Genomic DNA, 12,446 nt, shown 5'->3' on the forward strand with positions numbered 1-12,446 from the left:
CATAAGGATTTCTAAATTTGAGTTTGTTATTAATGTGGAAAACCAAGAACAAGCTTCCATGTCCTCTTCAAAACACACTTGATAGGGTCATGGACTAGCACCCCCAGCCAGCCGCTATAAACAAATAACTCACTCATTAGATGGAGAAATTGAGGAGGGTGCTCAGCTCAGTGAAGTACTAACAGCTAGTTTGATCACTACAAAAATTGTACAATATATTAATGTACACTTTCTATTGCACCTATTTATGATTACTCAATCTTTTGCTTATTTTTGTCTTGTAGAAGTTTATGAAGCAGACCTTTTATTCTCTCCTACTCTTTCTTCCACCTTCTGTATGGTGCCCCAGAGAGCTTTTGCCTTTTTTATGCTCAACATAAGGAATACATAGGGATGTCACCATACTGGAATTTTTATTTTCAGTATAAAAATATTATCCAAAGATTGAATCATGTCAACTGGACTTCTTTTCCTTGGTTAGAAATGTTTTGCTACTTATCCAAGTAGCTTCTTAAGTCTGATTATAGTGGCTGGGGAACCCTGTTATATCCTCCAGAGTAGACCTTTGTTCCACCCTGGCCTGAATAGGGTCGTTAAGGTGGGAGGTGGGAACAGGATGGAGTCATCAAGAAATAACGCGTACAATCCTAACTCCCTAAAACCCTAAGAAGGGTTTTGTTAGGTGTGGCCCTCTTGGTGGATGTTTGAAGTGGTCTTGATCTTCCTGGGGGCATGAAAGGGCAGCATGAAAAATGCGAGATAGCTTGTGCCTGAGGCCTCCTCCTCTGTTGAGAGAAGGATTCTACATGTGAAGATAAATGGCTTCATGTACTTCTCTTTCATACTATCTGTCTTCTCTGTCCAACATGTGTACATTGTCATCCTCAAAAGAGTGTCCTTTGTCCTTCAGATGTAGGTACAATGCTAATTCTGGTCATCAAGTCTTTCTTCTCCTGTGTTGGGCCATCTTCTTGTGTAGAGGATATTTGGTTTCTCAGTGTAGAGCTCTGAGCACTCTTCACTGCAATGGACTTAAACAAGATGTCAGCCTTAAACAAGATGTCCTCCAGATACCACTGAAGAATAACGAACAGAGCAGAGACTCAGAGTCAAAAGACAAACCTGGTGATTGCTTACATGGCTGGAGTGTCAGAAAAGAGGATCTTCAGAAAACAACACATATCAGTTTACTTCAAACCTACCAAATCTCTGAGACAAAGTCCACCCGAAAGACCAAAAACCTAAACACCAAAAGAGCAACATAGTCTATGCAGTCCAGTGAAGTGAAGATTTAGACTGAAGAAGCTGCTTGGATAAGTAGCGAAACATTTCTAACCAAGGAAAAGCAGCCCAGTTGACATGATTAAACCTTCGTATAACCAAACCTGGATGACTAAGAATCTTCAATGATATGTAAAAAAATATTTTTAATCAGTACCATTTTTGATATCACAGAGAAACATTAGTGAGGGAAACCAGTTTTAGGATTTCATTAAAATAATAAGGAGAAGGCTACACACGGACCTGTCTGTTATGTGAATGACTGTTAGCACCTGGATCTTAAGACTTTATCAGAGCAGAGGTTGCAGTCAGCTTTATTTTTGTTTTAGTCAAAACACCTCCAAACTACAGACAAGTTTGTAACTCAGATAAAACGAGCTTTCATTTTGCCTCAGAGTTCTGTGTCACTATCTAGTTGGGCTGAGCAATAAGAACATATGTTTTCTAGTACAGTATGTATGTAAGTATAATATGGCCATTAAAACTTTTCCAGGTTGGTGACCAGATCCTGGAAGTCAATGGTCAGAGCTTTTCTAACATTTCTCACAATGAGGCAGTTCAAATCCTTAAAACAAGTCAACACCTACTGATTAAAGTAAGGGATGTGGGTCGTCTGCCTCATGGACGCACAGTGGTGGATGAGACCAAATGGATCTACAGTCAGGGCATAACTGAAACCATCGGTAAAACTAACCCAAGTTCTGTCATCAACCCCACTGTCACTGCCAGTATCCATGTCAGTGTCAGTGCCACAACTTGCAGTACAAGGTAAGTGCATTACACAAACATTACATTACAACATTACACTGGCAGTGTACATTCCAAATTTTATAAGAGACTTGGGATGCACCCTCTCTCTTGTTTACTTTCAATTCAATTCAATTCAATTCAATTCAACTTTATTTATATAGCGCCAATTCACAACAAAGTAACCTTAAGGCACTTTACCGAGTAAAGTCAAGACTCTAAAAATGTATGGAGAAAAACCAACAATTTCCCCTTCAGCAAGCCCTAGGAAACAGTGAAGAGGAAAAACCCCCTTTAACAGAAGAAAACTCCAGCAGAGTCAGGCTCAGGGTGGGCGGCTATCTGCCTTGACCATTGGGCAGGTTGGTAGACCAGTAGCTGCGAACTGGAAAACACACAGCTCCAAAGCAAGGGACACTTGCAGAAAGGGACAGAGAGAGGGAGACAGAGAAGGACAAAGACAACTACGGGAGAAAACAGTTTAAAAAGTTATACTATAACTAACTATAAGCTCTATCAAAGAGGAATGTTTAAAGCCTAGACGTAAAAGTAGAGAGGATGTCTGCTTCCCAAATCCTAATAATGAGCTGGTTCCACAGGAGAGGAGCTTGATAGCTAAAGGTTCTGCCTCCCATTCTACCTTTGGAAATTCTGGGAACCACAAGTAGGCCTGCATTTTGAGATCAAAGTGGTCTACTGGGATGATATGTTACTATGAGGTCTTTTAGATATGATGGAGCCTGACCTTTCAGAGCTTTATATGTAAGAAGCAGAGTTTTAAATTTTATTCTAGATTTAATGGAAAACCAAGGGAGAGAAGCTATTGAAGGTGAAATATGATATCTCTTGCTAATTGCAGTCAGGACTCTTGCTGCAGCATTTTGGATTAAATGCAGGCTCTTTAGGGAGTTACTGGGGCATCCCAAAAGTAGGGAATTACAGTATTCCAACCTAGAAGTAACAAATGCAAGGACTAGTTTTTCAGCATCACTTTGAGACACAATGCTCCTAATTTTGGCAATGTTCCGTAGTTGGAAGGAGGCTGTTCTAGTGATTTGTTTTATGTGTGAGGTAAAGGACAAATCCTGGTCAAAAATAACTCCAAGGTTCCTTTGCAGTAGTACTGGAGGCCAGAGTTATGCCATCTAAAGTAACAGTATGGTTGGACAGCATATTTCTCTCCCACCTTTTCTATTAGCCATGACCATGTCTGACTGTAAAGCCTTAGGTGATCAAGCCGCAGTATTTGAAGTCTCTTTGTCAGATTGTCAGATTATCAGTGGAACTCTACTTAGCAGCATTCCCCATGTTCCATACTAATTTTCTTTTGCCTTATCTTGAGCCCCACATTGTTTGTCTAATATGGACATATCTACTAAAGGGTAAAACATCTTTGAGTACTCTAGTAAGCATGGAGTCTAAGAGACATGATGGTTTAGATGAAGAAATTCTTGAAGTTAGTTTTGAAGGATCTATGTTTCGCATGGATGCAGCGAGAGAGGACATGATGTTAGTTGGTGTGAGAGAAGAGCATGCAGAGGATACGGTTAGATGGAAGCCGATGATTTGGTTTGGTGACACCTGAAAGGGAAAAGCCAAAAGGAAAAGAAAAAGCTTAGAGGGATCTACGGTGAAGAAGTAGTCTAAGTAGAATTGGGGTCTTTTGATGAATAAAGAGTTGATGTACATGAAAATCTATCTACTACAATTGTGAGGAGAGTGTGGTGACTCATGAAGTCATTGCTGTTGAGTTAGATAAATACTAAGCCATGGCTCTAAAGAGCTATGGCTCTTTGTCAGCCTGGTGTTGAAAATAAACCAGGAATTAAACTATCCTTCCAGGCAAAGTAGGATCCTTCCAAATTTGTAAAAAGCCACTTCCTGTCTAACTTTTGTGATGCCTGCTTTAGGCTGGACATTTGTGAATTTTAAAACTGTAAATAAGATCATTTCCTAAAATGTGTTAACAATATCTTTAGATAAACAGCTACTGTAGTGTATATTACAATAAACTCAATTGTTATTGAAAATGGTCAGATAAAAGAGAACTTATGGCATTGAAATAGAAAATGTGTCAGGACAAGGTCTAGGGTGTGACTGAAACATTGAGTGGATTTTTGTATAATTAAACAAGTGTCTAATACTGAATTAAATTTGGTTTTGGGGCAGTTATCAACATGCCATATTTAGTATGTTAACATCTGAAAATGTTAAAGTCACGCATGTAAGGGGCTCGTTTTGAGACTGGACCCAATAAGGCGCTAGACACAACACCTCAGTTAAGTAAGTTTATTGAAAAAGAAGATAGTTGACAAAGCAGGATGGAGATGTAGTAAGCCCTCTGACTCGCTAGGTGGTGATGGACTCCAGTCTATGAGAGAGAACATTAGATGATTAACTCAACAATGACTTGTGGTATATGGAGTAACTTACTAGAGTAAGTAGGGAGAAGAGCGGAGATTGGATAAGAGGTAGGGAACTGAGTAGGTATATAATCAGAAGAGTAAGAGCAGGTGAAACTGAGTACAGGTGATAACTGAAGTGGAGTGAATGTGAAAGGACCAGGAAAAGGAAGTGACTGCAAAATAAAAGTCTGAAGGAGGAAGTGAAGTTAGTGATCCTGCCAACCCAATATAATGACCTTTTCTGTACTTGAATTTGATCAGATAGCTAGATATCTGTTGGTTTGGCTCTTTTATTGTTGGGCTGGCTGTAGCTCAGGTGGTAAGGCAGTCTTCCCCCTCTTGGCTACATGTCAAAATGTCGTTGGGCAAAACACTGAACCCCAAGTTGCTCCCGGTGGGTCAGGTGAGCACCTTGCATGGCAGCCATCAGTGTGTGTGTGTGAATGGGTGAATGGGAATCAACATTGTAAAGCGCTTTAGATAAAAGCCCTATATAAGTGGCCATTTACCATAGTTAAATAGCAACAAAGTTAATAAATGCGATTATTAATGTTAGAAGAAAAAACATTGGTACTCAAGTGAACATTCTGTCCGACCTCCATGCAAGGCAGCTACTAAACAAAGTGTAAACAAAGTGCAGTCCATCTGGTCTAACATTCCAGCCTTTATGCAGAGATCCATTTTAGCTTTTGACCCTCTCTGTATAAAGCCACAAGTCAGAAACAACACAGGCAAACCCTTTTTTCTACCCTGTACTACAATGATTGTTATTTTTTTGAAGGAAATTATGATATAAGTTCAACTTTGTTTTATGCACTGACGTGGTCTTGTATTGTCTTCATTTCTGTGTTACACTGCTACTTAAATATGCTATGAATTTTTTAATTGTTTGTTTCAGACCTTCCTCAGCCACAGCTACACATGTATTGGGAAAGGTAAGAACATTATACTGCTTTCTGTATACATATAGACGAATTTATATAGCAAGTATGATTGTGACTAAAGTCAAAAAATTTAACCACACAGGGCTCAAGTCCAACAAAACAAAAATAGACACGCAGATTGACTTTAAGTTTAGTATTTAAAAACTTGAAACTTCAGTTGTTGTCCTATTCATCCTAGTCATCTCTGCTTTTACCCACCCAAAACGAGTAGACAACTAGACAGTGTAGACATATAGATACTAAATAGATAATAAAAATGCTTTTTCAGGCTCTTTCAGACCCATATTATTAAAAATGACATACTACATAGGGTAGCAGGAAGTAGAGTGGTCATCTACCAATCTCACGGTTTTTGGTTCGATCCCCAGCTCCTTTGGTCATGTGACGAAGGGTCCTTGAGCAAGACACTGAACCCCAACTTAGTTGCTACTAGTGAGCGTTGGCCTGCTGCATAGCAGCCACCCCATTGGTCTGTGAGTGTGTGTGACCACGTTAGTGAACTTTTCAACTGCACAGCTCTAGCAGCTTTCTCTCCTGCCGAAGTGGCACTCTTTGCTGCTTTATTAGCAGCCGGATTTCCTTGTGTAACCACAGAATCCCCTTTTTGGTGTGCCTCACATTTAATGCGCTTTTGGTTTGATCATTGCCAACAACAATTTTTTGGTCTGTTCCCCATGCATCACAGGACATCCATCAGCTTTCTTAAAACCTTTTCCTTTGCAGGCCGTACCAAACAGGTGACACACTCCATGAGCGAAAGCTGAATCTGTATAAACACTGGGTCGCTTCCCGTCAGCGAGTTCACAGTCAAAGCTTTCAGTTCTGCCAACTGCACAGGACATGGTTGGAGACACATTTCCTCATACACTATTTCCATCTTTCCCTCATTTACTTTCACTATGACAAACCCTGCTTTTTCCCTTTTCTCTATAACATGCACCATCCAAAAACAATGGATTCTCAAGAGCAACAGCATCGCAACAGTCAAGTGGCTCACCCTGGGATGGCAAGGGAATAAAATCTGCTGGATTCTTCACTTTCACTTTACACACACACAATGTAATATGTGGATATTCAAGAAACCTGTGACATTCACATGTGGTAGTAAACACACATTTGCCTCTGTCTATTAAATTCACCAACTTGTGATGAGAAAACATTTCACCAGATGCTGTCAAAGCTGATGCTTTTTCGTACATCAGATGTGTATGCAGCCACGTGGCGATAACAGGTTGGCATCCCAAGCTCAACCAAAAACTAACAATAAATCTCAATTATTCAAAGATATATAAAGTGGGTATTCACCCACTTTTGGTCGCTCTCAGCCTGGGAGCTAGGCTCCTTGTGGTCAGTGATGGTTTTGAGCCCTCTCCACACTGATGACATTATTCTGCTGAATGAGGAAAATAAAAGAGAGCAAAGAGGTGACTGGTTTGGAGCAGGAAGTAACAAAGATTAGTAAGAGTGAAATGATGAGGCCATTGAAGAGGACGAATAGTTACATGTCAGTTGGTCCTGATGACATACCTGCGGAGATATGGAAGTTATCTAGTATAGGGGGGAGTAGAGTTTTCTGACTAGTTTGTTTAACAAGATCTTGGAGAGTGAGAGGATGCCCGAGGAATAGAGAAGAATTGTACTGGTGCCGATTTTAAAGAACATGGGAGATGTGCAGAGCTGTGGCCACTACAGAGGAATAAAGATGATGAGCTAAAAAAATTAAGTTGTGGGAAAAGAGTATTGGAAGCAAGGCTTAGGGCAGAGATAAAGTGTCTGCACTTACATAGCCCTTTTCTTCCTATTGTTATTCAAAGTGCTTTACACTGCTTCTCATTCAGCCATTCGCACTCAAACCCATGGGGGAGCTGATATGCAGCTGGCTAATGCTCACCAGAGCAACTAAGTTGGGGTTCAATGTCTTGCTCAAGGAGACTTCAACATGTGACTGGAGAAGGATCAAATGAGCAATTGGGGATTGGACAACTGCTCTACCTCCTCCACCACAGTCATCCGAGCCTTTGTGAGCAGCAATATCAGTTCATGCCCAGAAAGAGTGCAACAGATACAGTATTTGCCTTGAGGATGCTGATAGAGAAGTATAGAGAAAGTCGGGAGTGGTTAGAGTGGAGGAAGACATGTATGAGTATGTATGAGTAGGTGTTACAGAGGAGTTCAAGGTGGAGGTGGGTCTACATCATGGATCAGCTCTTAGCCCCTTCTCAACTTTCCATACTGGAGTTTTTAATTTAGTTTTTACTGTACATCACCTGTGTCTCTCTCCCCTCTTTTAAGTACATATAATTAAAAAGTAAGTAAGCAGTGCTTTCTGTCAATATACAGTTACAACTTCTGAGCCAGACTTAGAAATTCTTCAAGGGTGGAGGAAAAATTAGATTGCTCTGTTTCTGCATGTACACACAGATTTCCAGAAACCTGGTTTCTTATAGTCAGAGTATGTAATATTAATTCAATTACCAGAGCTACTTATTTAAGTTGTAGTGTGACCATGTCTGTACACTCACTTGCCACTTTATTAGGTACACCTGTACAATCTAATGCAGTCCAATACAGCAGCTCTCACATTTACAATGTTTACATTTTTCACTTTTAAGTTGAAACTGTAAGAAAGGTGATAATCCTACTCTGTTTATTATTGAGGTCATAGTAGGTAGTGGAGTCGTACTTGAGAGCATAATAAGAAGAGGTGGTTCTAATGTTTTGGCCACCCTATTTGAAATGAATGACGTCAGGGTTAGAATAACTCTGTGTCCAGTGAGTGTATGTGTGTGTATCAGCGTGGATGCCAGTCCAATGGCCTTTAGTACAGTATTTATATGTATATGTATGTATAATGACGGAAAATAGTTCCACACCTTATTTGAGCCACTGCATTAAGAAAATCAGCTTAACTCTACAGATCCCTGTCAGATTTTAAACTGATTTAAGATTCTTTGCTTGCATGTGGGGGAACTGCTCCAGTGTGGATGCTTTAAACATTTTTCAGTATATACCTCTCAGCATCCCCAAGGCAGATAGTAGAAAGTGCCAATGGCCTGGTTCTACTCATCTGTGCTAGTTACTCGAAGGAACATAAACTGATTAAAAAATACATCTGAAATTTCTCTCTCTGTTGGATATTTTACGTTACAACACAATAAAATATAATAATTTAAATAAAATATAAAATAAAAGAGAGATTTTGATTCTGAATTATGGTAATCTTGCCCAAACAATGACTACAACAAAAGACTGTTTTGACAATAAACTTACAACCACAGGTCAGTTTATGTTTAAACTAAAAAAAAAGCACCACTTTTTGGTAGTTCCCTAGAATTGCATCAGTGGTTAATTCAAAAAGTATACACTCTCTCAGGCAACAATGGGTGAGGGTGAGCGGTAGCTCTGGCTGGGTGAAAGATACAAACTACAAACTGACTGACAAGTGGATGTTCACCAGCTCATAGCAGCAAAATTATAGCCACACTCTTAAGAAGAAATATTGCAAATCTTTACATAACAGAAAAAAAAAAATTAAATATATAATTAGGAGTTAAATAAATACAATAAGGGAAAGCTAATTTATTTTTTTCTTTCCTCGTGCAACAAACAATCTATCCAGTCAACAATATACAAGGGTCCAAGTCCACCAGGTGCTCAGATGTCTCTGGAGCAGCAGGCCTACATGCTGCTTACAGAGTCAGAGAGACAGACCATGACCTACTACCTGCAGGAGTACCAAGACAGACACATAGGAGTGGAGCCGCTGGCCATGGCTCTGTTTGAGCTCTTCAACACAGATGCAAAGGTACAGCAAACAGCTGCAACAACAGATGAATTCTTGTACATGGGCTTAAAAAGACAAATGTTTTGATCTTGTGAGATACCACAAGATCATGCCTGTTTCAGACATGAACTCTAGAGGATGTCAGGAGGATCAGATCCTGGCATTGTCAGAACTTTTCCTTTTAGACGTGTAGAACTTATGAATACTCTTCAGTGAAATTGGATAAAGGATGGTGCTTGGGCACTTCGAGCAGGGGCAAGACATGAGGCAAAAACAAAGCTGCAAAAGTGACAGTGTTTTGCTTTGTACTAAGGTTGTTTACCACAGAATCTCGTGCTGTTCCTTGTATTTGTTTGGCGATTTCCAGGCCTGTCCTTACCAACAGAAGTTCACAAATTTTGTTGCCCTTCCAGTTCGACATTGTTGTTTGTATGAATGAATAAGTTCTTCTCTTTCTTCACTTTCATTTGCCCAGTTTCATGGCAGTCGCAGTAAATAGACATCATCGACACATCTACTCACTCATGGTGAATTCTCCAGAGTGTTACTTTCTCTATTCATAAATGAGCTCGCTTGGAGATAATCCGGACTTTGCACTAGAGAGCTGGCTGGATAAAATCCAAGTGACTTCAGGTCCAACAGACTTGGGCGTTTGTGTTCACACATACATTCACATTCACCACATACACCAGAGATAAAGTCTGGATAATGTCTGATTTTCAGTGCATGTCTGAAAGTGGCTCTACAGTACATTTGTAAAGCAATTAAAGCTAAAGTTGATGGACAGAAAACAGAAAAATCTTCAAGTACAATGTACCTGGTTTAGTGCAATTTCTTACTGTATGGTGTATGTATGTTTGGTCTAGTGTTGAACATGTGTTGAATTCCTTTTTATCTGCAATGAATTAATGAAGACTTCCAGATTTATTTGAGAAAAGATCTACCGTTTTACAAAATGCTATTTACTATGTATTGTCAATGGAGGTAATTCTCGACACAATAAACTAGCTGTAATGTTTTTATATTTTGATGCTTTGCCATAGAAGATGCCTCACTCATAACAGTAGTTCCAAAAGTATTTTATTCAAACTGATGCAATCACAAATATTCTCCTTGCTGTACATTTAAAATGGCTTTGCCTGTTTATAAAATATGCTTTTATAACATTTGTTTTCTCTTCTCCTTCATGCAGTTGTCCATGTTGTCTGAGGTGAGGGGTCTGGTGGCACCACAGGATCAGGAGTTGTATGACAGGCTGGTGTTGCGCCATGAGAGGGAGGCCAACCATGCCTGGCATGCAGGCCTGGGAGTTCAGCACACAGAGGGCCACATCAACCCCATGATCCCTGTGATGCTTGATGCAGGATACACGGTCCCTGCTATGGTAGATTCCTTACCTGGAAACCTTTCTGTACTTTCTTATATTGTGTGGTATAATCACTTTGTAGTTACTAAATCAGTTTGTAATCTAAGTTATTAATAGATGTTTGAAGCATGGCTCACTCATTTTACCTGTATAGTTACAGAAAATGCTGCTTTACAATCTGCCATTCGTAAACTGCTGAAACAAGGATGTCAGCCGCTCCAGGAATGAAGGTGGACATATGTCCGAGCTCCAGACTCCTGAAATTACCTAGGTCTCTCACCAAGCACATCTCTCACAGTCCCCAGCTTCACTTCCGTCTCTAGACTTTTATTGTGGGATAAACTGTGTCTCCCCTCTCTATTTAAGCAAGTTAAATTCTCTGTCCCTTTGCCAGATTATCAGATCACATTGTGTCACCAGCATTCTTGTTCTCGTGTTCTGAACTTACTTCTTGTACTGAACATGTTTTGGAACTTGGACCTGCCCTGTTTGCCTGTGCCCTGACTTGAATTACTAACAATTCTGCCTCTTTGGTTTTCAACCCTGGCTCTGTTTCACATCACTGCCTTTGTCTTTTTTGGTCTCGGGCTCTCTTTCGGACCTTGTTTCTGGAACTTTGGATTGTGATTCGGATTTCAGATTATTGCATTGTGTTTGTTCTCGATCTGTTCCCTCTCACCTGATCATCAGTAGCCCCCTCCTCACACTACTGGACCAACTACTACTTCCCATCTCCATTTATCCGTAGCCAACTGCAGTATATCCTGAATCCCGGTTGAGTGTTTCCCCCAGTAGATGAATACCTATTATCGACTCAACCATTTTAAAAATCTGGAGCTCTGGTCTTTTAATTAGGTCATTCTGTTTAGTTTGGTGTGTGTATGCCCACCATCACAGCATCGTGAGATCTTGATCTGAATTTCTAAATCTTTATAAACAGGTCACATCTTACAAATAGAAATGGTGACTCTTTGTTCAGTTTCGGGAAACAAACACTACTACTACTACTCTAGTAGGCTTAAAACCTTCCTCTTTGATAAAGCTTATAGTTTGTCCCTCTCTTCTCACCTCTCACCCCACAATTGTCACCACTGTATGACATTAACTTTGTGTGTTCCTTCTCCTCTAGTTGTCCTTCTCCTTCTCTGTCTCCCCCTCTCTGTCCCTTTCTGCAGGTGTCCCTGGCTTTGGAGCTGTGTGCTTTCCAGTGCACAGCTACTGGTCCTGCAACCTGCCCAATATTTTGTTGTTGCTTTTTGTTGCTCTATTCTTTTCTCTCTCCATTTTCCACTGACCCCAACTGGCCAATGCAGGCCAATGCCCACCCATCCTGAGCCTGTTTTTTTTATGGGCTCTATGGCATCCATGGGGGAAAACCCCTTGCACATCGCTGTGTCCTTTATTGGCCCGTTTTTAACGTGTAATTTAACGGGTTGCGTAATTCGGTTTCAATGACCCAAGTAAGGAGACGGCAAGAGGAGGTTCAATGTAAAAGGATATTTATTATAAGGAATTAGGGGAGTTAACACAACTAAAAATCACTCAACAAGGAAAACCATGAATTATACACAGAGTAAGTTAACAAAACTAAACAAAATAAATCAAAACGTAAACTTAAATACCCCAAAAGGGGAGGATAACTTAAATTGTGACTGTGCTGGGGGAGTAAGGAAACAGACTATACACATACAGGGAGAAGTCAGACAAAATAGCAACTTTATAAAGGAGTGCACAAGTAGTGAAACAGACAGGAACAAGACTAGACTGGAGTCTGAGCTCAAGAGTCAAGGCCCTTTCAGAGCCAGGGCAGTTTCAATTCGGTTTCAAGGACCCAAGTAAGGAGACGGCAAGAGGAGGTTCAAAATTAAAGGACGTTTATTATAAGGAATTAAGGGAGGAGCAGGAATTACACACAGAGT

At 40.2% G+C, this 12,446-nt stretch overlaps 1 protein-coding gene across 3 annotated transcripts in view; it reads left to right on the forward strand.

Moving 5' to 3' along the window:
- Nucleotides 1-12,446, forward strand: part of whrnb (whirlin b) — a 50,147-nt gene that overhangs the window by 21,683 nt on the left and 16,018 nt on the right. For all 3 annotated transcript variants that reach the window (XM_067520838.1, XM_067520840.1, XM_067520839.1), the window contains 4 exons: nt 1,775-2,049; nt 5,332-5,368; nt 8,997-9,182; nt 10,354-10,545. In XM_067520838.1, coding sequence (XP_067376939.1) covers nt 1,775-2,049; nt 5,332-5,368; nt 8,997-9,182; nt 10,354-10,545 — 690 coding nt within the window. The remainder of the gene's footprint in view (nt 1-1,774; nt 2,050-5,331; nt 5,369-8,996; nt 9,183-10,353; nt 10,546-12,446) is intronic.

Source organism: Channa argus, chromosome 11, assembly GCF_033026475.1.
Source record: "Channa argus isolate prfri chromosome 11, Channa argus male v1.0, whole genome shotgun sequence".
Classification (NCBI taxonomy): Eukaryota; Metazoa; Chordata; class Actinopteri; order Anabantiformes; family Channidae; genus Channa; species Channa argus.